At 37.8% G+C, this 27878-nt stretch overlaps 1 protein-coding gene across 5 annotated transcripts in view; it reads right to left on the minus strand.

Moving 5' to 3' along the window:
* The window catches only part of ABCC9 (ATP binding cassette subfamily C member 9), a 71858-nt gene that overhangs the window by 18709 nt on the left and 25271 nt on the right, over nt 1-27878 (minus strand). For 3 of the 5 annotated variants that reach the window (XM_030480024.1, XM_030480025.1, XM_030480026.1), the window contains 19 exons: nt 25442-25604; nt 24773-24813; nt 23726-23868; nt 21290-21398; nt 19761-19871; nt 18710-18782; nt 17205-17310; nt 15589-15627; nt 12366-12404; nt 10713-10814; nt 9249-9333; nt 8675-8755; nt 7529-7666; nt 6910-7035; nt 6248-6344; nt 4719-4966; nt 3655-3803; nt 3059-3128; nt 2083-2240 (listed from right to left, as the gene is read on the minus strand). In XM_030480024.1, coding sequence (XP_030335884.1) covers nt 2083-2240; nt 3059-3128; nt 3655-3803; nt 4719-4966; nt 6248-6344; nt 6910-7035; nt 7529-7666; nt 8675-8755; nt 9249-9333; nt 10713-10814; nt 12366-12404; nt 15589-15627; nt 17205-17310; nt 18710-18782; nt 19761-19871; nt 21290-21398; nt 23726-23868; nt 24773-24813; nt 25442-25604 — 2078 coding nt within the window. The remainder of the gene's footprint in view (nt 1-2082; nt 2241-3058; nt 3129-3654; nt 3804-4718; nt 4967-6247; nt 6345-6909; nt 7036-7528; nt 7667-8674; nt 8756-9248; nt 9334-10712; nt 10815-12365; nt 12405-15588; nt 15628-17204; nt 17311-18709; nt 18783-19760; nt 19872-21289; nt 21399-23725; nt 23869-24772; nt 24814-25441; nt 25605-27878) is intronic. The other 2 variants (XM_030480027.1, XM_030480028.1) reach the window with 1 other exon arrangement.

Below are 27878 nucleotides of genomic sequence, written 5' to 3' on the forward strand. Positions count from 1 at the left end.
AAATACATCTTTCTCTAACACCCCACCACTGGCATAGCAGCCAGTTGTATAAACAGAAGAGAAGCCAGATCTTTCAATATTTAAACTCTTTATCAAACTCCTACTATGCAAACTGCTTTAGCTAGGCCAGGAGAAATAACTGCTTCATGATGCTGAATGTTACAGTATACAGAACTGAATTTGCTGCTTATGTTTTGATGATAAGTATGCCCTCTTTCAAGTTTATGATGGAAAATACACAGAAGTTTTTGAGAGATGTAGTGGAATATACAACAAAGAGTCAAAGTGCTGCAAGAAATCTGTAAATATTTGCATTTCTAAAAATTAGTGAAGCTTATATGCCTGCAAAGTAGTGCACACAAGTAAGTTATAAATACTGGCTGAAGCTATTCCTTCCTGAAGCTACATTTCCCAAGACTATTTTTTCTAGAAATAAATTGGATTTATTAATTTCTATTATGTATCGAAAGAACACAAGTCAGCCCTGAATGCCTCACAAGTGATTTAAGATTTCAATTTAAACAGATTTTTTTAAAAAATAGCACTTGCTGATACAGATTTTCCCAGAAAACTGTAAGGGAATAAAATCGGTGAGGTAGTTATGCACTTGCAGAGCCAATGGGTGTATGTGTGTGTGTGTGTGCTGATTCACAGGGGTAATCACCCTCTTGCTAGCTTGCATGGTATGGCTATTAGAACAGCATGTAGGAAAACCAGGTTTGGAAAAGGATGGAGACTTAACTCTCACATATAAAATAAAGAGAGAAATAGTAGTATTTCCCTGAGGTCTAATACATCAGATTTTGCCTAGTCTTGTGTATTTTAAGTAAGAAGTTTAAACAGTGTGCACTGCTATGTGTAGCAAGACAGGGTGTCACTCAGAAGCCCACAATGGATTTAAAAACAAAAATCAGGTCTGCTGATTCCTCAGCTGCCTTTAGACCTGGTGTACTGCCACATACAGCTTTACTTTGGAAACCTGGTAGGGAAAGAAGAAAGTTTCTGAAAAATCTCAGAGAATTTAAGGAAATTATTTCAGAATTAAAGATTTTTGGTTTGTGAATTCTAATTATAGGGTTTTCTTATGAATAAATATCCTTTTAAATTCTGAGGAAAGCTGATGAAAAGTAGGGTAAAGTGAAGCTAAATTATTGACATGTTACTCTGTGCGCCTCCTGCTCCATTGATTTAAGGTGAATAACTGACGTGATTATTTCTCAGGCTGCCTAAATAAGAGTATTCGCTGTGAAGCTAACTATACTGGTATGATCAGTTAAAAATCACTGCGTCTTTTAACTGGATGCTACAAAACAGCAGCTAATGCTTTACCAAGTCCCTGCTGCAAAGACAGGACCAGAAGAGACAGTTGCTAACTGTTTTGGCCTCCCTGATGGTCAGTAGGCACCTTAATGGGTATTTTTAAGTATCAGAAAGTGGAGTAAATCCAGCCAGAAATCTGGCTGATTGATTAAAATGAAGAAAAAAAAAAAAAAGCAGCATGACCGAATTTAAGAAAAAACTTCTAATGGCTTGCCTAAGATGTTTTACTAAATTATGCAATTAATTTAGCACTAGAAGCATGACTCTAAGAAATCATGACACTCTTTTTGCTGAAAAATTTTACTCTTTATAACTAGCCAAACCATTCTGAATATGAAATGTTGCTGTACAGTGGAAATTATTTTCTGTGGAGTTTTTTCCCAATATGCAGAAAAAGCCATGACTGATGTTTATCCAGGAAGTTATTTTCCATTCTCTACTAACCCTCAAAAGGTCAAAGAGGAGCTTTGACCAGATGCGAGCTGGCTCAGTTGATTAACAAACTTTGTGCTCATCTGACTCTACAGCCAACGGTGTACAAAAGTGATACAACTAGTGTTACTTCCCAAATACCCCATTTGTAGTTGTGTCAGCTGGAAACATCCCCCAGTGTATGTCTCAAAATCATACCTCAGGATCAAAAATGGGGTGCCATGGTGATTTTCCCCTTATACTAGCTCCTATAACCTCACATTACATCTCAATTCTTATGTAGATTTTTTTTTTTAGAAGAAATTTTCAGGTCAGCTTTTTAATACGTACTTCGAAGCAACTCTGAAGTATTTCTGGATGAAATAAAATGCTATCCCAAGTGGCACAAGTGCAACAAGGAACCATGGAGTGGCATAGGAGATCATTCCAATGGCTGACAGGCAGAGTAAGGTGGACCGGGTAAGAGACTCCAGTGTAGGTGGAATGTGCTAGAGTAAAATGAAAAACATACATAATGCAAAAATCACTGATAGTACCACTATATGACATTTCCTGTAGAGGACGATAGGGAAAGCAGAATGATACCACCTTGTGCTCACTGATATTCTCCTTATGTCAGGAGCCTTTATATTTCTGTGAGTTTACTACTCAAATAAGCAGGGGTTAAAAAGTCAGTAGTGTTTTTTTTTAAGGTCAGTGTTTCAAAGATCACAGGGAAATGGGAGACATTTGCACTTCATTTAACTGGAAAGAAAGAGAAAATTCTTCTTGATATCCCAAACATTTAGAGAAACAGAATGTTCTTTCTCAGAGCCTCTTAATTTTCCTTCCATGTTCCCATCACCCTTACATTCAGAATTATTGTTCATCCAAACATTTTAATTCAGAGCCATAGTGAGAGCATCCCTTTCTCTCCCTGAATGCTGTAAATTCACATGTGCTACAGCCAGGATGCAACATTTACTTGTCATGTATAATCCCATATAGTTAAAGTTATTATATTCTATGCTGTTTTGAGCCCCAAATCTAGTGTTTTGCTAAGCCATATCTTCCAACAGAAGCAACCAGACTGCATCTGAGGAAATTAAGAACCACCATTTCCCACCATGCCTATTCTAATGGTTACCCACCTTTATTACTACAAATGTGTGTGCTTTCTATTTTGAGCTTTTCTATTATCATTCCCAGAGCCTCTTTTTGCTATGCCTTTCTACAGTGACTATTTTAATACATCACCTTATTCAGTAGCTAAGTGAAAATTTACAAAGCCAAGATGTAATAAAACAGAATGTATTGATACATCTACCTGATCAATGATATTTGTATCAGCAGAGAAGCGATTTAGAATTAGCCCCAACGGAGTCATATCAAAGAATCTGTTGAACAAATTAAAAACAAAAAGTTACCTGAAAAGGAATCCCAGTTTTGGATAAAAAGTCCAGTCAGACAGAACACGGAGCTGTGTTCAGCCATTTTATAAAACCAAGTGGTAAATATGAACAACATAACAGATCATAATGTCTGCACCCTGACTAGCTAAATGCTTCTTTTGGCATTCTGCCCAAAAAACTGCTAGGTCTCTTCTTCCAAAAACTTACCATCTTGTCTCCTGCTCTTTCATCCATGCTTCCTCAAGATTGAAGATCCCGTCCAAAGATCGCAGCCTGTCCCTGGCCGCTAGTCAACCTTCCTGCATAGTACTGGGCACCAGAACTCATCTGAATTTCATATGTTCTGACATGGATTTTTTTCCCCTGATTACCTCACTACTCATTTTCTTTTTTTAGGGCTTGGAGGAAACAGAGCAAATACAAGAACTTCTCATGAGAGTAACCTTCCATTTACAAAGAGGTTAGGTTTTGACTGTGTGGCTTTTCAAGAGGAACATTACTTTTGTTGTACCTGATTGGCCCAAGGATGATCTTGTTGAGGAGATTATGGTGTAGGTTCTTGGCTGCTGTGAGGCCCATCCACTCCACAGTCAGAGATGTGATGAGGCAAAGGACAATTCCTGCTCCAGAGAGGATGCTGAAGACAGCTACATGATAAGTCTAATAAAATGACAAATACATCAACCCTAGAAATAAACACACATCTCTCTTTTCTACTAGGAAGTTCCCAAGGTACGTGGTACCAATCAGCTAGTATGTCACATCTCTTATATGACATGATTTTATTAATAGAATCTTTGGAAAACAAAAGAACTATGATGGAACTTCAATTCATTAAGTTCCCATAATTAGAAGATCTGGCAGTACTAAGATCCCTCAACATACTGCTGAGTACCTTTCAAGACTTTGAAGTGATAATACTTAGAACTGTGAAGATAGACTAACCAGACAAATACAAAAGTATACAAATTGATAGCCAAGAAACTTAGACAACCAAAGTGGAACCTCTCAAGATTTAAGGCATTTGAGAGATGTTAGAAAGTTCCACTTTATTAAATTCAAGCACCACAGAAATTCCCAGGGCAGATCCCAAACTAATCTGCCAGGGTTCAGCCTTCTGAAAGTACACTAAGTGGACGCCAGTGAGATATTTGTATATTACTCAAATTTACAGTTATAAGCAGATTGTGTTTAAGCAGTACATTTGAAGACTTTTTTTTTTTTGTCCCTGGCAGGACGTTTCTGGAGAGCCAGTACTTGGGAAAATGGGGTCATTGACTTAGGTGTTAAAGGATACAGATGGAAAAGTTTACTATGAGATTCCTTTCTTTGAAAAGTCAATTATTTTTCTTACATCAAACATGCTTCTGTTTCAGTTTTGCTTGTTTGAAAAGATTAATAAAATTTGAATTGTCTCATTGTTAGCATGAACAGTTCATCCATCCTATATAATAATCAATCTTACTATATGTATCTGTCCAGTCTAGCTGGCTTCTAGATGAACAGCAAAAAATTACTTTAGAACATATATTTTTCTTCTATTTTTGCCCTGTCAAGCTTCAAGATATGGCCTACCTTATTTGTGCTCTTATCATCATCAGTGTTCCTGACTTCATTTGCATTGTCCATGGATGTCCACGTAGCAAGCCAGTAATCTATGGCCACTATAACTGAGTGCTTCAACAACTTTGAGAAAATCATCAGAAAGAGCAAGAAAAATCCTCCAGAGGTTAGATATCTCCAGCAGGTTTTCCACGGCATCTTTGTCCTGAGCCTCAAGACAGTTGACATATTATCATCTTCATCTTCTTCCTCTTCTTCCTCTGTTACTCAGACATTTGATCAAGTTAGCTCAGATTCAATATTAAGAATTATATCTGGGTTTACTGGATTTGGTTAACTTTTGTTTGGTTTTGTTTGGATTTTAGTTTTAATGACAAAATTCAGTTTGTCATTTAAAAAAAGCAAACACTTCAGACATATTTTCGTAAGACTTCCCTTGCGCTCTTTGAACAACTTTACAGACTGTCAGTCTGTGACTTGTTATAGTTTTGTTAATATTTCTGTAAATCAGGTCTTCAGTACTGACTACTTTCAGTAGACGCTAGGCCTTGCCAAACTTGTTCAGCTGCTTTTATTACATAGTCAGCAGAGCAGTTTGGGTAGCATGGAAGATTCTAGAAAGCTCTCCAAAGCTTTCCATCCAGATGCTCCATCATCTGTTGCATGAGAGTTGAGTTTTACCTTTATTCAAGGGTAGTAAAGTTTTGCCTATGACAAAATGATTGTAGTTCCTACCATACTGAAATACACTTGGTGGACCACTTCTGCTATAGGAAATATGTATTTCAGAGGTGCATAAACATGACACTTAAGAATTATTTTTTTCCAAGTAATAAGAAAATGCATCTTGCAGTCTTGCAGGCTGCACCTGGAGAAGAAAAATACTGACTTGCTCTTGACAGCCCTGAACTAACAGCATTTCCACTCATTTCTGATTTTGAACATTAAAAATTAATTAGTAAGTGATTTTGTCATTTCTTGAAAGGTGAAATTCTACGTTTTTGGGGACACAGAGACTTTGTGTACATTCCCTTGGTCACATGATAATCCCTGCAATTAGGACTCCTGTTGAGTTAAGGTGAAGGCTGCAGTTTGCCTATTCTCTTCCCTAGAACAAGCTCACTGCTTGCCAGGCCTGACAACTCCCTTTAGGCCTGATCTAGCATCTCAGAGATGTTCTTGATGGGTCTTGTTGCCAGCTGCTAATATCCAACTGTTCTGCTCCCTGCGGTGCTTTGGAAGTGTTACAATTCTTCTGTTGTTTTACTTCTATCTTGCTCCTCAATACCTCTAGGCAGTGTGAGTTAGCAAAAAATTAACTTCTTTTGGTACACTCTTATCCCTGCACAATTTATAGAGAAATAGATGGAGAATCCCTTAAACAAGTCATATTGTAACAAATAGAAATATTGGACTTTCCACTGTTACTACCAAGTGTCATCAACATCTTCGTACTTCATTGCTAAGGACTGCCAGCTATTCAAGTGGAAAGGCAATGAAACATGGTAATCGAGACAATAAAGTGAAATGATAAAACATACCTTCATCTTCATCTTCCAGTTGTGATTTGGATTCTCTAGGGTACATGGCCCTTCTAAGAGTTTTTCTCTCAAGAGTAGTCTGGTCAGCTTCCATATCCTGTAATAAAGACATTTATTTATTGAGATCTTAGCTGACTACCTCTACAGTAGCACCAACAGTAACCTCAAAGAGGCTATATTTGGATCTTTTAGTTCACAGATTGTGAAGGCACAGTATTTTAGGATTTATCTTTGAGAAAAACTTGTTTTGTTCACTTTCTTTCCTCTCTCTTTTTTCCATTCTTTCATTCCCTCTGTTCTGGAATGTTAAAAACTTCAAAAATCATCTTTAGATAAATGCTCATGGCAATAACAGAATAAAAGTCTAAGAGATACTTTAAGAAGACTCTTATCCATCCCTTGCCCCAGCAAAGGATCAGTTGTGTACCACATTACAAAAACATATTTGCTTAATGTGTCCTTACAACCCACCCATGAAAGATATACCACATACTTCCTAGACAATCTATTCCAGTCCTTAAAGTTCCTTACAGTTCGTGTGTTTTTTTCTCTAATGTCTAGTTTAAAACTTGCTTTCTGACATTGCTTGGGTTTTTTTCAGAAATTAACTGTAAAGTATTTCTTTTCAGAAATATCATCTTTGCCCAAATGCTCCTATTTACCTTTTCCAATTCTTGATCTTGGCGATTCATCAAAGTTTTCCAGTGTTCATATAGCTCAATATCCTTGTTTTGGATATCCTTTAGCGTCCCTTCTCTAAGCACCATGCCATCCTTCATTGCTATGATCTGGGGAGGAAAGCAAGCAATAGGTCTACTCAGCAACATAGATACCATAATCACTGACCTGGATCCTACAGCATGTCTCAATATTGGTTAGATTACCGTTATGGAAATTTCTATGTGAATTTTATTCAATATTTTATTAATAACTTCTTCAGTTTGTTGACAAAGCTCATAAAATTAAATTCTATGAGCCATGCTTACTTGTACTTGTAAAAAGCATGGACAAGACGTAATAAGTAATAGCCATATTCTCAATGAAGTCATTATTCTCTGGTGGCTTTCAATCAAAAAAACCTACACAAATAATGCAAAATTAAAATTGTCCCTTCTATAATAAAATCTGTATGATATAAAGTGGCAGTTAGCCACATGACATGTGGAATTAAGGAGGGACTCTATCACAGAGAAAAGTAGTGATCTCATTAAGTGTTATGGTGCTAACTTTAAGTGGATGTTCCCCATTAGCAAATCTGCATCACAACATCTCCTCTCTTACCCAGTCAGCATGTGGTAGATATTGTAACTTATGTGTCACCAGAACAAGAGTCCTCTTGTCTTCTTGCAGAAACTTCAGAATCCCTTCCTGCATTAAATGGTCACTTAGATGAATGTCTAGTGCAGAGAATGGGTCATCCTGTAAACGAATCAAATTAAAAAAAATATTAGAACAGGATACAAAAATTCGTTTTATTTCTTTGAAGAGTTTTTTTTAAATAGAAAGCATCTGCTATTACTAACATTTCATCGCTCTTCAGTGACCAAGACCTTGTCAGAGGACCGCACTATGAAAGTGAGCTATAATCCATTGCTCTTCATTTCATAGCAATGGACTCAGTTAATTTTTGACATCTAGGTGTGTGCAGTGCTGGGGCCACACTGACAGTGTGGAGTCATCCTGATCAGGAACACCAGAACTGAAATTTCCCATCCAAATTTGAGAATGCCAGGATCCAGAGCCAAACTTAGGTCAAATTTTGATGGGAAACTGGCACAGGAAAGTTTAAGCAGAGTTAGGAACTGTTCTAATTTTCTCAAAACTAAACTGCAGATGCGTCAGTCTTTGAGTGAGTGCAGCTATCAACAAGACAACATTCAGATAAGGATATTAATATGGAAACACTTTTTCTCTGAGAATGGAAGTCCTTGGTTTATTTTGAAGAGGCTCAAACAGCCCCTTCATGAGCACTAACCTCCTGAAACTCCTGAAATATCTTGAAATAAGTAACAGAGAAGGAAAATTTTGTCCAAATCCACAGCACTCTGCACGAGAGTACTGAACCCTCAGTCTGCTCATTGCTCACAGGTATTTGCATTATGATGCTTTTTCTTATCAGAAGTCCTGCTGATTTCAGTGGGACTATGTTGATAGCAGGTCACCACTGAGAGTGAGCAGAAGTTAGACAATCTGTCCTACTCTTCCAGTGTTAATCTCTGTAGGAAATATCATCTTCATCAGACTCCCAGTATGTGTTGATGCTGTCTCTAGAGGATGTTTATTTACTAACTCTATAATTCAGATTTGGAGTTCAATACAAGTCCCTATAGTTTTCTACTCTAACATACATTTTTCTAAAGCTAAATATAAGGAATGACAGTTTTATTAGTAACTTCCCATGCTCCATGTGAAAAAGAAAAATCTTACCAAGAAGACAATGTTGGTGTTCTGATAGAGTGCTCGAGCTACACAGATTCTCTGTCGTTGTCCACCACTTAAATTAATCCCCTAATGAGTATAATGGATCAGAAATATGCATCTTTGAATAAACATTTTGATAGGACTTTGGAAACATGATTTTTTACAATTGTACAGAGTTGAATAAAAATGAAAAGCTTCATTAAAATGCTAATCCTGTTGATAAACAAGCATAATCTTCATATAATATCAGAAGAAAAATTATTACTCAGCAACTAATCATGGGTAAGTGTAAATTATGAAGAGCTTCTTTAAGCACAGAAGGCTTCTTAGATTGAAAAGTGCAAGCAATACTAGCATCAAATTCTGCAGGCAGAATATAGGAGACTGATCAAAAAATCCCATTTGAGAAGCATCTGAAGGAGGAAAAAGTTTTCAACTTTTTTTTTCCAGTAACCCCTGGTGAATTACAATTCTCTGCCAGGCTGGCAGCCCAGTACAGACTTGATCTGTCTGAGTGACATCAGAGAGCACCTTCTTAATACTTAGGCTAAGCAGACAAAAAAGCATTCTTATTATTTACCCTTTCTCCAATTTCTGTCTGATCACCAAATGGTAGTAAGTCAATGTCAGGCTGCAGAGAGCACGCATCTGTAACAGCTTTGTACCTGTAAAAACAACATGAGCATTGCAATTGTTTAGCCAGCCACTTACTTTGCTAACACAAAAGCCTTCAGCTAGAATTCATTGCCAAGTTATTATGGCTCTGGTGGTTTGGTAATTGCAAAAATTAATAGGGCAAAATGATTATTCAGTGACTAATCATGGAGCATTGTAAACTAAGCATCTAAAAACTGACATTTATTGGAGATCCTTATTGGCAAGCCTACCTTTTAAAGATTCAATTATGTAAGTTATTGAGTATATTCCTCCTTATCGTGGAGCTGTTTTGCTGGACTCTGGAGTATTTGAAGCCATTTTCCAATGCGTTATTATTCTTTCCCCTTTAGATGCCCCTTCATTTACTTCTGTGTGATATTACAGGACAAATCTGTCTTATGATCTTGCCAGAACCAGGAAACCACTTGCAAAACTTTAAATTTTGTTGTTAGATTTCTAGGTCTGTGGAATATTGCAGATGATCTGCTGAGACGAGAGTATTTGAGTGGTGTAGTTCAGCCTGGCCCTTTTGATATGTTTGAAGTTAGGCTGATGAACGCAGTAGCTAAAGAATCTGGTCCCTGAAATTTTAGATGCTTGCCTGGATTTTAAGATATTTACTAACTTTTACCAAGTGGGAATGGAGTCATACATCTTAACAAAGCACACACTGAGACAAATGAGATGTATTTTTAATAACTTCAAACATAGTGTGTTGCCTTTCAAAACATCAGCAATTTGTTTTCCTCAAGCCAAGTCACTTTTTCCACTGCATTTGACAGCTGACCTTTTAGAAGGACGCAACAAGCAAGCGCTGGAGAGGCACGACAGAGGCCATGCACCTCAGCTTTCACACTCCCTTCTCCTGTATTTCTAAAGGAAGAATTAAGGTTATTTCCTTGAGGCACCCCATCTTCATATATGCAGTGTTTTTGTAAAGTGGCTGCTCCAGTAATTTGATCACAGCAGGATTAGCACATAAACTCAGTGGAAACACGCCTATTTCCAGATTCCTCTGGCAACCTCAGGCTCCATTAAACAAAACAAAAGCATGTCAGTAGTCTTCAAAGATGGGATGCATCTCACCTAACTTTAGCTGCTTGAAAAATACACATATGGCTTCCGCTGTACTCCATGGAGAGCCACTGCTGTTGTGTGATTCTCACAAACATCTTAGACATGCACTCTGGTTGGAAGGGGAGACTTGAAAGACTGATTTAAAACAGACACCTTCCCATGAGATGGCTAAAGTCAGGTTAGCTAAATTCACCCCAGGGTTATTGTGCATTGATATTTTTTGGAACCTACAAACTTCCTCCAGAAGGAGAAGCCAAAAAACTTTTTACAAGAAACTGCCAGGTGTTTTTGAAAGGGGATTGATATTTACCTCTGCTTATTAAATGGGCTCCCAAAGATAATGTTTTCCTCCACAGTCGCATTCAGCAGCCACGGCTTCTGAGCTGCATAAGCCACTGAGTATCTGTTTCTACTGTAGACAGATAAAGAGCATTAATAAAAAGCAAAGCACCCATGTTATGAAATGTCTGAGAATCAGTTTAAAATTAATTTTATGAATTCATAGAAATACAGGGAAACACATAGGCCAAGCAACTGTTACAAAAGTGAAGGGAAGAATTTTAAATTAGATTCTTTTGTTAGAACAGCACCCACTCTCTCACCTGATGGCAAAATCTACTCTCTAGGTTATATGCTATCCTGCTATACTAGGCTGGTATCTACCTCAATCTAGTAACTGCAATTTCAATCCAAAGACAAATTATAAATAACCAAAATAATTAAATTCTAACAAGAATAGTTATTTGGTATTTTTTTGCTCTAATGTCAAAACAGGTAGTGAAAGGGCACTTTTTTAATGGCATCAGTACACTTGACTTGCTGCTTTCTGAAGTTTTAAGATTATTTTACATGGCCATACACACAAAATACTTCTTTCTTACTGAATTTTTTATTCCTTTAAGTCTATTCGCTCCTCAGTGGACTGACATGACATTGGAAAAGAGGGCAGTTCAATACAAATTAGGAAGGAATCACTACAGTCTTCCAAGTATTTATTAGACATACTTTAAATGTGTTTAAATACCTAGTGACTGTGTACAATAGGGATATGAATAGTCTTCACTTCTGGTGGTTTTGCCTATGTACAGCAGCAAAAAAGATCATGTAGTTTCAGACATTTTTCTGAAATGGCCGAGACATGTGAGGAAGATGGTGTGAACTGGTACCAGCTTGTGGATCTGAACACTCATCTTCCTTCTCAGACTCTTTGACGGTATTGCTTCCAACCAACCGTTTGATACAGCTTTTTGTGTAAGCATCTAGGATTTGTTATTGAGAGAGAGGATGCTAGGGTATGAGAAATAGCTAGTTAGAAGCAGCCAGTAGTATCCCCAAAATTTTAGGAGTTTTAGCAGGTCAGTACGCACTACTATGAAATCTGTCCTTGGGATTATCAGGTAGCAAATCATGCTGTGGGCTCCCAACCACAGCTATGTGTGCCACTACTTCTCTATCATATATGACATGTTTTTAGTTTAGTTTGTCTTTTTCAACCTGCAGGCCCTTTCCCTAAAGCCAGGGTTGGAGTCACTTCTTGAGTTCAGCTGGAGCACAACCAGCTCCCTTCCCTGCTCCATCACACAACTGTCAAGATGGGTTACAAGCAACACGAAACCCAGTGTTGATCAGAAAACATGCAAACACATGGGAGGGTACATGTAATGATGTCTTATATCTAAAAGTCCTGTCGGTCAAGATATGGAGCACGCTAAACTCCCAGTGATATTAAATGTGAGCTGAGAGCACTGAGCATGTTTCAGACAAGACTGAGGTAGTGGTACAATGGCTGGAGAAGATTGGGATCCACTAGATTTAACACAGTCTGTTGGTTAATCATATGGTAAATGATTATCAACATGATAAGAAAACACAGAGATGGCTGAAGGCTACAAAGATGAAGGTTTGAAGAAATTCTGAAGAAATGAATGAGTGTATTATGATACACTAAAAATAGAAATAATACCTTCTGGGTGCTTCAAAAGAAGATTCAGTTTCATTTACACTGTAAGTTATGGTAAATGACATTCAGTAAGCAGAAAATAGAATAACATTTTGTGCTAGTTTTACATACAGGGAAACTAGAGTTAAGTACATATTTTAAGAACTCAACAGCAGTTTATCGTTGGTTTTTTTTTGTTTTGTTTTGGTTATTTTTGTTCTTAAAGGGAAAATAAACAAGTTCTAAGTAAAAGCATATATCTTTTCTAAATACAACAGTTTCATATCTATAGTGCATAGTGGCTAAACAGGCAAGTTATGTTATGAAATGTATTAAAAATGAAAAGTGTATTTTAAAACCTATTAAAAGCAAAATTACTAATACTGCCTGGGCATATAAAAGGTTGACAAGCAACAAGCTAGTGTCTCCACACAGTTCTGCCAATAACCTGCAAAAGCTGGTAACTGGTGTCAAATTTCCCCTGGAGCAAAGATAAGCTTTGCAGATAGACACACTTTTGAATCAGAACAGATTTTGAACCTGTTTTTAGCACTAAGACTGCATCAAGCCGTGCATGGCACTACAACACATAAGCTTTCCTTGTCAAACTCCACTTTTTAAGGAACATATCCATGAAATATGTTTTGAAAAGCATGCGATGGCAGTAATGACATGGATGATTTTGCAGTTCCCTCTGTTAATTGACTTATTAAGAGTGTTGAGGGCATGGAATGACAGTCAAAGCAGTCCTGGACCAGCAATGAGGCTCACGTCCAGGCATGGTGACACATCACTGCAAAATGCAAAGCCTAAAAGAGTAAGTCTATGCCAGGTAAATGGAAACAGGCATTAGAAGGAACTAGAAAACTGATACTCATATATTATTTGCCAGGCTTAAAAAAAAAAAGAAAAAAAAAAAAGGAAACAAGCAAATCCTTCCCTCACAAGTCTGAATCTTCCAGACGAAATATGTTACTGCTGAGACAGAAATGTCTGCTTGCCTGCTGGGATACCAGTGTCTGCAGCTGTGCTCTTAAGCAGAGGATCCAAGTCTGGCAAAGGACATAAAAATTCTAATAGTAAAACCCTTGTAATGCCAGACTTATGCATTATGCATCTTCTCAAAATGCCAGAACTGAAACCTGTTCATTTCTTTGCTGCACATCAGGTCTCTAAGAACTTTGATAATTCGTGCCTCCTAAAGAACACAGTGTGTTTCCTTCACGCACCAATCGACAGAGAAGATATTACGTCGGAGGTGAATAAGTCCTGTTGGTTATATCAGAAGGGTCAGAGAGCCACAAATTGAGGCTGAAAACAACATTGCTTCACTAGAGTTGGTCCTTTATTCAGCAGAAGCTTCCAGTCTTCTCTACAGTGGAAACAAGTTACAAGAAAGCAATAGATGGACTCTAAAGACCAATTTGAAAGAGGCTGGAAATTAGGTCAAGCCACACAAAAGAGAAGATGACCTAAATTTCCTCTCTTGAAAACACCCAAACTTTTATCAGCAGAGCATTTGAATAGTAAAGAAAGGGATAATGCTTTCATGTACACGTTTGGGAGTGCCCTCTGAATTACAATTTAACAAAAACTGGACAAAAGCCTTGCAAGACTCTTTGCAACTCTATACCAGATTTAATATGCTTGCCATTATAATCAAATAGATTATCTGAATGAGTGGGGACAACTTTTAACATCTCAGTTTCTTAAACATTTCTTTCTTGGTTTCTTCTTTAATTCCATGCTTATCTTGAAAAATACATTTTAATTCTCCCAAATTATGAGGTTTTTGTGAGAACCCACACTCATTAATAATCTCATGAATAAACACATATAAGATTTTTACTGAACTGGGGCCTTCACAAATAAGGACAGTAAGTATTTGGACTTGTACTTTATTACTCTACTGACTCTGAAAGAGTGATGTGATTGCAGAGCATGGGAGTGGGCTGAAATGGAAGCCCACTCCATTTTTAAAGGAGTGGTTTTTAAAGAATTTGCCCACTGGGATTAGTAATGTTTGCTTTAATTGCCTTATTTATTGAAATGTGGCTATTTTTACTGATTTTTAAGCTGTACTATAAAATATACATATTCCCCAAAATGGGGCATGATATGTTCAAGTCTGAAACAGTAGGAAAGACCAAATTGATTTGATGAATTAGTCATTTTTATAAGTTTTTGAATATATAAGATAAAATTACATAGAAATAAATTTAAATCAAGGTTTTAAGGAAAAGTCAAAAAGAAGTTTGGATCACTTTTAACTTTTAACTCTGGGCTTTTAAAAATTGGCTGATGCACCTCTAACCACTCCTGGTTTCCATCAGCCTACAAAATGCATAGGAAGGAGAATAAAGGGATAGAAAATCTCCAGGATACCACTGTAAGAGCAGGATAAACCACCTCTTCTGCTAATATAGTCAAGAAATTTGAGGCAAGACAAGGTCTGAGCATCTACACAAATTCTATCCAGCACAACAATCTGTTTGCACAGAAACCAGTTCAATGTGCAGAAAATGTATACCAGATAAAGGGCTTCCACTTAGCTACTCTTCTCTGCTTGGCAGTTGGAGATTATTCTGACTGTTTGGCTTGGTGTGGATGAGAGGAATATATGTCTCTGCATATTCCCCACATCTGTTCCTGTACAGACTTAGTAACTCAGATCTGAATATCAGCTGAACCACTGCATCCTGATAGCTTCATGCTTCAGTGTTTAAGAAGTTTCTCTAGCTGACTGTGCACTGGGAAAACAAAAAGCCAGCTCCTTCTCTAAGGTTTGTAATATGTCTGATGCATATGTTATATAAGTGGGGAAGAACTGAGATCTGGCCCATAAGATTTACCCTGGGCAAGATCTCTTACAGGAAGTTACATTAAGATGCTTTCTTTCCCTAAGATCCCAAACCAGTGACAAACTTAGCAGCAGGATATACAGCTCTCACGGCAGTCAATCACAACAGCAATAGGGTATTCAAGCCCCATGATGGGCTTTCACAATGATGCATTACAGTATTACCACAATATAACGGGCTGTTATATTGTGTTATAATGTTTCCATCATTACTATTACTGTGTTGTTATTCCTGAATTTGCTGGGGAATTCCCCTAGCCTGCATTTCGTCCCTGGATCAGTAGCTGCGTTAGTCATGCATGTGGAATCACATGGAAAGGGATTTAAGAGAGTAAATAAGACCTTTATTATGGTTTTGTAAAATATAGGATCCACTTGGTTAAATACCTGAAGTATCCTTCTGTATTCATCTGTCTGTCAGGCAGTCTGAAATTATCAGCAGAACATAACCATGTTTGCATCAGCTATATCACAGTACCAAATTGTAGTTTGCAATGAAAAAAATTCACTCAGTAGGGCCTGAGATGCTTGTTAAAACTTGAGTTGCCTGATTACGTACAGACTGCCAATCAACTGACAATATGATCTTAATCTCTCTCAAACAACATGAAACTTACTTACACAGTATTTCATAAACTTCCACTAGTATCTTTCTAAGATTTTCTCATTTTCTTTAATCTTCTCAAAATTCCATATCTTTCTATAGGAAAAATGTGAGTATTTTTCAAATATATCTTTGAAAACAATTGTGAGAATAATTTTAAGGTACACTCTACTCATTCCTTGTATTTTAACTACTCAGAAAAAAAATGCTGGATTGTGATTTCAAAATCTTCATTATATGTCCCAAAGAAATTAACTATGATAAGACACATATTCGTTTTCCTTCAAAGCTTAAACTCACATATAATTAAAGTTAGTCTTGCCTTGGCTCCAATTGTACCTGCTACTCCAGTGAGATCATATGTTTAGAATAGCAGTCCATGAAATATAGCTAGAGAACAAAAATGCCATGCATACTAGCACAGGAAAAACAAAAAAGATCCAGCTTGCAACATTGCTGTAAGAAAAAGATGATAAAGGAAGTTACTAGTCAAGGGATGGGGCAACTATATATTGGTCTCTGTGACAAAAATAACCCTTTCTCCCTGAAAAGCTAATTAAGAAGAGTGTGGCTGGGTAGTTTTAAGGAAACGGAATTGATCTTTAAAATCAAAGAACAAGCCTTGAGGTTATAGCACATCCCTTCCACTGCCTCTGCCCTGCCTAGCCTGGAAGAGTACTTGCTGCCCCACTTCGTTTCGTAGGAAGTTCTCATTCACTGCATCTGAATCCATGTGGATCCTAAGGCCTGATCTCGCTGGCAGTCACTCTTCGGCAACAGCTTCTTCACAGCCTTTACTTTTTAGGCATTTGGTATCTTCAGACTGAACCTATTACTGTGAAGAATAACGCTGACTTCCATAGGCGAGACTTGGGCAGATACCAGAGAAGAGGAGAAGCATTGCTCATGTGTTTTTGTATCACCTTTTCTTCTGCTAGCAGCAGCATCAGGGAGTAGGAAATATAACCTTTCCTGTATGCTGATGCCCTATGCATACTACTTGACTGAAGAAGCTCCAGCCTGTCATGCTTTCACTGGTGCATACAGTAGCAGCATAACAATGCTGACTTCAATTATAGTGAGTATTGAAGCCTATTTGATAGCAGGAACAGTATATGCTTTCTATTCAGGTCATTTGCTAGGTCTAAGATATTAGATATTAATCGTCAGACTAGCCTCTTTCCCTTCCTGAGGCATTTTGCTCTGCCTCCTCTGAATCATGGCAAAACAGCAAAGAAAATCCTCTATAAGTTTGGAGGTGACTTATTCCAGAGAGGATCTGGGTAATAATAATCATTCAACATGCAGTTCTGAGACATGAAGTTTACCTTTCTCACAGCAAATCCTAACTACCTCCTTCTTAAATGAATACAGCAATTAATAGCTATATGAAACATACTTGCTCCAGTGAACTTTTCCTTCAAGCGTCTGCATCTCTCCCAGTATAGCAAGTAGAAGTGATGACTTTCCACAGCCAACTTGACCCACAATCATTGTCATCTGACCTATGATAATAAGAATAACAAACACATTTTCAAGAAAAGAAAAAAAAACACAGTTCTACTCAAGTCCACAAGGCCCAAATAGATCCAGTTCTACAGCACTTGAACTAGTTGTTTAAATTTGTTAGCATCCACTATGTAAATAGGCAATACCATATGTATTCATCTATGGAAATATACATTTATGGACAGTACAAGTACACACTAATCTCTTCCTTCCCTCCCATACTACCTTCCTATTGCAATGGTACTTCTCAGATCTTCCCATAAACTAATTCCCAACTCACTAACTGTGCTAGTTAGCGCATCTGCCAGGTAAGCTTCTTGCCAGCTAGGGAGTTATGGGTCTTATTCCTTCCAAACAAGGAAAACCCTTGGACTGGCTCATCCAGCTGGGTACCCATGGCCTTAGACTGTAACTCCTTGGAGCAAACAACTTCTGCTGGTATTGTATGGGGCACTGTGCCAGCACAAAGTTCATACATGTCTAGGATACCTAATGCTACAGTGAAAGAAATTATACAGGCTTTGGGATTAGTTAATAGTTATATAATATCTAACATGTGTCAACCTAAAGTAATAAGCTGTTTTAAAACTAAGCACTTGATAGGATATAAAAATAGCAGACTATTTAATAATATGAAATATCAACAGGTAGGAATTTTACAGCATTAATACTGGCCACCACCAGCACAACAACAATAATAATAGAAAATGATAGTTGCTACTTTTCACATTTGCTATGTAAGTCTTCCAAAACAAATCAGTGTTTTGTAAACCTGTGGAACTCCTAGCTAAAAGACATTGAAGATGCAAGAAATTACAGGAACTCAGTTGGACAAAGATAAATTCTTTGATAGAGAAAATAACTGAGGATTTCTTGACAGACAAACTGCGTGAGGCTCAAAGAATTTTCTGAGATTAAAATAGTTCTGAAGTGGGAGACGGTAATGTTGAATAATGGCAGAAGTATATGAGTTCTGTGTCCCTGTGCATGCACTGGTAGCCACTGCTGGAAAGAAAATACTGAATTAGATGGACCCTTGGTCTGAATGAGTCTGGAGCTCTCCCTCATTCTTTTTTCCAGTCTATTAAAAATAATAATGACTTTTTTGCAACCATCTTTTTGATATTTATTCTTACTCTTAAATTTGTTCCTGCTATTATAAAAACTATGTAGGTATACGAAAAACATGTAATTTTTTTGCTCATTTGTAATACTTTGGGCTAATGATATAGCTATATGACCAACACAGTTTATGATCTTGTATAAATTTTTAACCTTCATTTTTTCTTATAAAAATCTGAATGTGTGGTTTTGTGCTTTTCACAACATCAAGGAATGGTATTAGTAACAATTTAATATTACATATTTCATGTTTGAGGTATGCATTTATCCTACCTGTTGGGATTCTAATGTTTATGTTGGACAATGTAGCTAAACCACTTCCCCATGAAAAGTATCCATTGGTCACCTACAAAATAGTTACCACCTGTCAGTTATGCAAACATATGAGGAAAAAGAAAAAAAGACTGTCTAGGTTGGATTCCAATATGTTACTAAAATAAATCTGTGCTTAATAGATATGGTGAGGTACACTTATACACAAAAAACCCCAAGTTAGGTTAGTAAAGATTGCCAAACTCAGAAAAGTTTGCAAATAAGTTAAGTTATATACATATATACTGTATGAAATGCAATAAAGGAATGATCTTGAGCTGAACTTTATTTACCAAATATTTTCATTCTGTCAAGTATAGGACTAAAGACTAAGAATAATGATAGAATAATGATCACAAGACCTCAAAGGTGACAATCTAAAAAGCATAGCTTAGGAAGGAATGAATCATTCTGCCTATTGTTATCACAATATCTCACAATATATACCTATAGCCACTTGCGAATGTATTCCCAAATTGAATATTCACAAGGTCTAGGCTGGACATAAGTAAAATGTTCCCTAGTGGACCATAGCCTTTTTGTGCAAATTTCCTTTGGAGTTGATAGGGCCATGAAACATTCTTTGCACAGAGCACATATATGGGGAAAAGCTGGCCAACATGACTAAAATACTGTCATAATAAATGACACCTAATAATAATTGTTCATAAATGACTCAAAAGTTTTGATCTTGGTTCTAAGAGTAAAAGAGTAGTGCATGGAAGGAAAGTCTAAAAAATGTGTATGAATTTCTGCATTTCAGATTATCTAGGTTTTGTTCCTTTAGTCTCTGATGATGCCTCTTTGTTTCCTGAGAAGACAGGGAATCACTATAAAGATCTGGTCAGAAGCTAATTCTTTTCATTTTATTTTTGGCTAAATTTATTTAAGGGCTTGTTCTTGCAGTGGACAATTTGCCTTTGGAAGAACAGCAGCAACTGGGCACTATCTGGTACTGTGCAGGAGGACTTGCTCTTTGTAAAGAATGAGACAATATTTTCAGTGTTACCACCTTGATTGCGATATCATCTATCTCCACAGGGCGTGTTTGCTTCCTTGTTGGCTGTTCATAGCTTTCAAGCTGATACCTTAAGGGCTGCCTCCTGTTGATGGCCTTGGTGTGCTACATAGTGAAATGAAGAAAGGAGAAAAGTTGGAATTCTTAAGAGAGTATAGCATTTGGTTCCCTATAAAACAAACAATCCATTCTCTTTCTTACCACCATTCTAGGTCACAAGAAGAAACCAGTGCTTTTCAGTATCTGTGATAATAAAGACACACTACTGTGATGCACATAGGGTAATGTTTTAAACACCTTCTATTGAAGCACAGGAAATTTCCGATTTTTTGTTTCCCATGCATAACCATCCCAAACTTCAGCTTTGTCTTCCTCTTCAAACCGCTAGGTAAGTCTGCCCCACGTGAGGCATCTCCAAACAAAGCTGTGTCAGTAAAAGTGTAATGACATGCAGAGTTACCAGTTTGGTTATTGCAAGTAGAATAGCTACAGGAGCAAGAAGCATATCAAATTAGCTTGTGCAGAGTACTTCACTAATGCATAATAGCGATTGTGGAACTAGCTCATTCAGAGCTACCTGTGGTATTCATGAGTGCTACTGTATTAGGCTAAATTGGTGTAATCTTAGTGATTCCATACAGCTGGGCTGTATACAGTGATTGATTTAACCTTTACAGATATTACCTTTAGTTTTCCCTCTCGCAATCATCTAAACTTTGCCTCTCTCTGTAGGGCTAGGCAAAAGGTGGACAAGAGTAATAAAACAAAGGCTGAAACAGTTTCATTTTTGTTTCCTTTATTATAATTGTTGACCGAGAAAAATGTTTCTTTCAGGTTTGCAAACTAATTTAATTTAGTCCAAAATAAAACTTATTTTGTGCTAATCCTTCTTTCTGTTGCTGTCTACAAGTTTCAGTCACATTTCAATTTAATCAGATTGAAACAGGTGAAATATCTAGCTTTAGAAAAATGTCAAAATGAAAAAAACAACCCCACAACTTTTTCCAAATCATCTCTCTTGGGTTTTTTTCCCCCCTCAAATTTTACTCAAATTCACTGTATGTTAGCACTCCAGAAAAAGAATTTTGGAATTAATTCCTATTTCACAAAGTTTGGTGTTTTTCCCACCTCCAATTCTGAATTTCCAGAGCGGGAATTGAGACTACCTAGAGATGCTCAACATACGATGGGTTGTACTGGCATGTATGGTACAAACCCCATAATCACAGGAAATGCACATGGGTCTTTTATATAAACTGAGAAGGTTGAATTTGAACCATGTGTGAATGTGTCGGTGTGTTATGGGGTTCTTATCATTACTGGCACTTCAGCAATGCTTAAATGTGTTTGCGGACCCTTCATGTCAAAGAAAAACAGAGATCCTGACATTGGAGGCAAAACTGGTCTATATTAGAGTCAGACTACAAGCCAAAACTCACAAACCGTATCAGCTTGGCCAGGGGCCTTGTATGGCCTATATGGCCTCTCTGCTTTGAAATTCAGTGTCATAAACCAGAACTTACAAGTCCTGTGTGCTTCTTACAGGATTCATAAGCTACAGAGCTGTCCCCACCTCTCCAGCTGTCATCTCCAATCTCATCACTCAGGAGAAACTCATTCAACTTCTGTACACTTGAAAGAAAACAGGACAGTGAGTTAAATTAACCCAGGTTTCCATGAGTACGTTTCCATTTTTGTGCAGTTCAGCCAGCACGGTGTATCAGAAATGTTCCAAAAGAAGTTCAAAGGAGTGGATTGTCTGCCACCCTGCTGGCAAGCAACAATTTATGTGGAGGAAGGACAGATGAAAATAATTAAATGTCATACTGGTAGCTGGGAATGAAGAGGAGAGCTAGTCATGTGAGTAGCACTAGAGCTGTGTAGAAATGGTTTCCATCTTGGTGGACTTATCTCTCTGTGCCTTTCTCATGCCTACACATAGTCACGATTCATAATTGAGTCATTCACCCACCTACATCCTCTGAAAATGACAATGCACTAGGTGCATCCTGAACACAGCAGTTGCACAATTCAGAACAGCCACGGCCAGCCTTGGAGAAATGTAGCAAGAGCTCTTTTTGCCTACTTCTTGAAACTGCCCACTGGGAAATACAGCACATAGGTTCAATTCATTCTTTATCACAGAAAGATTTGATCGTCTTTCCTCTGTTGAAAGGAAAATTTGTATGTCCAACTCCCATATCAGAATTTCAGTCTTAAATAAGTGTACTAAGCAAGAATTTATCTTCTTGTAGAAGATAAGAGACCTTGTTCTGACATTCTGCCTAAGAAGACATCAACCATTACTTTGCATTTGAATGACCTGAGAAGCTTTCATGGTGTTAGAACTACTCTTTAACATAAAATGGAGATTCTGACCAAGTATAAGCACCTAATCATAACATAAATGAACTCATAACTCATATACATGTATTTGATTGATGATACAGCCATGGGGTGGCCAAGCATACTTTCTTCATACTTCACTTAGGGGACATAATGTTCATGGGAGAAAGATCTTAGGAAATAAATTTGCCAAAGGGTAAAGTTTGTTTTGGCAAATATGGTCTTTAAATAATGTCCTGAGGGGTGACCAGCAGTGTTAAGGAAAACGTACACACCATTTTGGTATTAGGACTATGCTAAACATAGTGCAGAGATGTAGAGGCTGAGATGATTTATGAAGGAGCCTTGAGATTTTCCACTAGCCAGAAATCATTTTAAACCTAGGGAAAATGTCTCATGTGGCCCTGCTGGTGCTTTGATAAAAATAAACCATATTTAATTATATATATTTCTTTAAAGTGAGTGTGGTGCTTGAAAATGACAGCTGTGGAGACTGATGTCCCTATGACTGCTATTTATTATTATCGTTACCCACCAAAACCAGGCAGTGGCAGCTGCAATGCAATACCTTGCCATTGTACCTCAGTCTCGGCAAGAAGGAACTATGTTTCTGGGTGGGAGGGTTAGTTTTGTCTTTCCATCCTGCTAGTGCTTGACATCTGACACATTACTGCCAGTCAGGTGTCAGTTTGTGCCTTGTGGGACATCCTGGCAATGTGCGTATCTACATAACTGTCCCATGATCATGAGTCTTCCCACAGAGACCACTGACGCAACAGCCAAAAGTCTGAAATTTGACTTACTACCCACTAGCTCCCTTGACATTAACTGGTCTATAGCCCAGCACACAGGAAGTTGTTTTGTTGGGCTATTTGCAGACATAAATGCCTGGATCATACATGTTTCTGATGAAGCAACACATTTCATGAGTCCCGTTTCCTTTTTTTTCATATCTTTTCCACTTTGTGACAACTTTTTCACTGTCCTGCCATGCAGATCCCTAACCCTCACAGATGAAACTCCCAAATATCTGTCTTGCCATGCTTCCTTTCCTGAATCTTTTTACTGCCATTCAGGGGAAAGGAATTTCCTCTATAGAAGAAGTCCAGTATGGCTCAGTTTCCTTTGATTAGCTAGTCCTTCATTGTCTAATGTTCCTCCATCCACTCTCTTTCCTGAGAGAGTCCATGCTAATGCTAGAATATGAGAGTCAGGACAACACCAAACTCTCCCTTAAAGCCCAATGCACTCTTTTGGAGGTAGATAAGAGTTAAGCCAGTTGCTCTTCCTTGCAGCAGCAGAGCCAGTTGTGTAAGAGTGGTTGTGGGTGGCCACTGTGAGGAGCATATCCCAAGGAAGGACAGTCCAGCTCTGAATCTGAACTGCCAAACTTGGTGAAATTATAAAAAGAATGGAACGTTTCATTGTCTCTGTATCATGCAGTAAAAAGAAATGGTTATTCTGATTTCTTTCACATTTTTTAACATCTGAGTCCCACCTCTTAATCCCCTTCCACATGAGCAGGTAGAAACAACCTTTGTCTGCAGCATCTTCCCTGTTGTATTACCGAACATAGGTGTTCAAGAGTTGGAGAAACTAGAAGGGCCCCTTACCTTATGATAGCCTTGACAGCAAAGCGAACCACCGTGGAGAGCAGGAACAGTGGTGTGACCAGGATGTGAAATAATGACAGTGATGCAAAGGCCTGGGCGGGCTGCAGCGGCTTGTCATTCGTATACGCGTAAGTCACAAAGGTCTGTCACATCAGGAAAAGAGCATGTCAGGATAAGGACTCTTGAAAAAGTTGGACAAGAACAGCAAGCAAAACATTTTACTCAACTAAGGCAAATAACTATACGTCAATTTATTGGGAATCCCAGTAAACTGAAGAGAAAGGTGTCTTCTATTAAAGTGGAAATGATTTTAAAAACTCGGTGATTTCAAGAGATTTACACATTTAAGAATGGAAAAAATTTCTTTGTAAAGTTTTGTAATTGCCTTCAGAGTTTAGAGGAAACACACAACCCATAAAAATCAGTAAGAATCTAATAAACCTTATAGGTTTTTTCATAGATGCAGAACTATGGTCATATTTTCATCCAATTCTGGTATGTGCTGACAGCATATTCTGAGTAATATCCTCGGAATTTGGTCTATGAAGACTCCTTACTGACCAGCATACCGTAGTTCCTGTAGTTCATTAGGCTGAGATTTAAACATGGCCAAAGGACAAGCAAAATTTATTTCTCCTTAAACTGCAGAGTACCCTTTCTTGAAAACTTAAATGGAGCTTTGAAACAGGAATGATTTTTGCTGCTAGACAATAGAAAAGCAAAGCCACCCAAACCCCCTTCAAAATGAAAGCTTCTCAGAATAGGTCTTCTTTTAAGTTGCAATGATTTTCTTTCTTTCTTTCTCATAGTAAAAGTTTTCATTTATTTTGATTTTTACCAATTCAGACCAGAGTTGGTAAAATACCACCTCTGGGAATGGCACTTCCACTGTCATGCTGTCCTCCAGTTAGCAAGGGGACATTACTCATCTGCTGTTTTTATGAGGAATATGTCCTACAATAACAATGCTGTTCTTCCTTTCTTTCTTTCCCTCCTCACTTTTTCTCTCCCTTTTTGTAAGGAAAAGTGAAAAACTCCATATCTTACTGCAAGAACAGCTGCTATTGGTATGGCCGCATTCATAAATACTGTGAAAGAGAAATAAGATAAGCATCAGATTATATGGAATAATAAAAAACAGTTGTACAATTAGTTGTATGGCACTAGAAAAATCCAATTATTTCCAATTCAAGTAACTGAAACTCCCAAAGGAAAATTGCTCTGCAGGAAGAAATTTCCTTCCATGACAGAGATCTTAAACACACAAACAAATAAACCAATGAATTATCTCATTTGCATACGTTAGTGAACTGGGATAAAAAGTTTTATGTGTGCACAATTATTATGCAACACAACTAAAAGATTACCCTCTCAACTTTTCTACTTTACAGAAAACACAGTTTCTTTCAGAGACTAATTTGTCTTTGCTGCAATCAGAGCTGCTAATATTATCTGGAGCCTCCTTACTATAAAGCAACTCATAGCTGTAATGTCATAATGAAGGTAACAGAAAACTTACTACAAAACAATCACAAGATATGCTCTGTATTTTCAAGTTTCTGTGTCATACATTAGTCATGACTTTTTATTTTATTCACATTACACACAAAAAAAAGTGTCATAGGCACAGCTGTATCTCGCTTTACTTGAAGTCAAGAGGAATGCTGACATGAAAAACAGGATCCATTTCCGAGCGCTAAAAACATAGTTACTTACTGGACAGAGATGTGTGAAGTGCAAAGGTTTTGAGACTGGTGAGTTCCTTCATTCTCGTTTCTTCCACACTAGTACAAAATATGTGCTCCCAGGCATACAGCTTTAATAACTTAATGCCTTTCAGTATCTCATTGGTTTTCTTTAATCTCTCAGTAGAATAGTCCTTCATTTCAAAAGAAAACAAGGATAAGACATTGGTTTGTAGTTTTAATGAAATGCTTTTTTCCCTTCACTTCTGTTGTAAAATTCATTAAAGAGTTATAATTTAATTTGTTTGTGATTTTGTATAGGCTTTCAGTTGCCATACTGAGTAAAACAATATAAAATTCCATGTTCTTTGGAGATATTAAAATGCCTACAATCATGAGGGGAATTAAGCGACCCTGTTCTGAAAAGAAAAATAAAACAAATCATCTGAATCCTTCAAATAGAGGGTAAAACTCAGGGAGGTGGATCAGTAGGTCAATGATGTCTGCAACAATAGACAGAAGACTACATGTGTGTAATTGCTGATACAAGATCCATTCTGGGATTCATACAGACAGGTCATGAAACTAAGTGAGATGTTTACTGGAGAGGGACTTTTTACAAGGGCATGCAATGATAGGACAAGGGAACGTGGCTTTAAGCTGACAGAGGGGAGATTTAGATTAAACATTAGGAAGAAATTCTTCACTATGAGGCTGGTGAGACACTGGCACAGGTTGCCCAGAGAAGCTGTGGCTGCCCCATCCCTGGCAGTGTTCAAGGCCAGGTTGGAAGGGGCTTTGAGCAACCTGGTCTAGTGAAAGGTGTCCCTGTCCAGGGCAGGGAGGTTGGAACTAGACGAGCTTTAAGGCCCCTTTCACCCTGAACCATTCTGTGAGTTATGATTGTATGATATTTAGCCAATTGTGCCTCACCAGAAAACAGTAATCATAAGTTTTGGTAAAATCATAATCCAAAAGATGTTATGAGTCAGAGGAACTTAGAAAGGGTCAAAAAGAAAGATTCAGACTATTTCTGAAATTATGCGAAGATAGATCCTTTGTTGGTATAAATTGGCACAACTCAACAGGACTGAAGAATGCTGAAGATTAGATCCATGTCTAGAATCATAGAATCATAGAATCATTTAGGTTGGAAAAGACTTTTAAGTTCATCCAGTCCAACCGCTTACCTGGCACTGCCAAGTGCACCGCTAAGCCATGTCACTAAGTGCCACATCTACATGTCTTTCAACTACAGCAGCCTGTTCCAATGCTTGACAACCCTTTGGTGAAGAAATTTTTCCTAATATCCAATCTAAACCTCCCCTGGCACAGCTTGAGGCCATATATGTATAATCTGCTTACTGAATATTAAGATAAAAAGGATATAGAATCATAGAATCATAGAACAGTAAGGGTTGGAAAGGACCTTAAGATCATCTAGTTCCAAACCCCCTGCCATGGGCAGGGACACCTCACACTAAACAATGTGGCCCAAGGTTCTGTCCAACCTGGCCTTGAAAAACGCCAAGGATGGAGCATCCACAGCCTCCCTGGGCAACCCATTCCAGTGCTTCACCACCCTCACTGTAAAGAACTTCCTCCTTATATCTAATCTAAACTTCCCCTGTTTAACTTTGAAGCCATTACCCCTTGTCCTACCACTACAGTCCCTAAGGAAGAGTCCCTCCCCAGCATTCTCGTAGGCCTCCTTCAGATACTGGAAGGCTGCTATGAGGTCTCCACGCAGCCTTCTCTTCTCCAGGCTGAACAGCCCCAACTTTCTCAGCCTGTCTTCATACGGGAGGTGCTCCAGCCCCCTTATCATCCTCATGGCCCTCCTCTGGACTTGCTCCAACAGCTCCATGTCCTTTTTATGTTGAGGACACCAGAACTGTGCACAATACTACAAGTGAGGTATCTTTAAATATTTAACATTTAAATATTAAATAATTTAATATTTGACAACTTTAAATATATGACAACTCAAACATCAAAGGTTGATTAAAAAAGTTCAAGGGTCATGAGAATAAAGTTAAAAATTAGACAAAGTATCAGAAAACATTTCTAATGGGTAAACTAAATTAGACAGCAACATAAACTTACAGCAGTGAAGAACGTAGAATAGATATTAATCCAGCAGTGCCAGCTGGTTTTTAGAGAACACCAAAGCTTGAGGTGAGAGCATAAAGTCTCTAGCCATTTCAGAGGGCAGCTGTACACATTCCCTAATAGTGTCCTCCTATAATTTATCAGTCATATGTACCGTTTGCTAACACCCCATGAAATACCACATCTGAATGTAGGAATAACATCTTTCCATGGAATTGAATTGAGATGAAACTGTACTAGCTGGGTGGAAAATACTCTCTGCAGAGTAGGTAGGTCAATGCTTTTTTTTTAGATTCTTGTCTGATAATTATTAGGAAAGAAGCGATACTGACCCACATTAAAACAGAAAGGGAAGG

The sequence above is a fragment of the Strigops habroptila genome, chromosome 3 (assembly GCF_004027225.2).
Source record: "Strigops habroptila isolate Jane chromosome 3, bStrHab1.2.pri, whole genome shotgun sequence".
NCBI lineage: Eukaryota > Metazoa > Chordata > Aves > Psittaciformes > Psittacidae > Strigops > Strigops habroptila.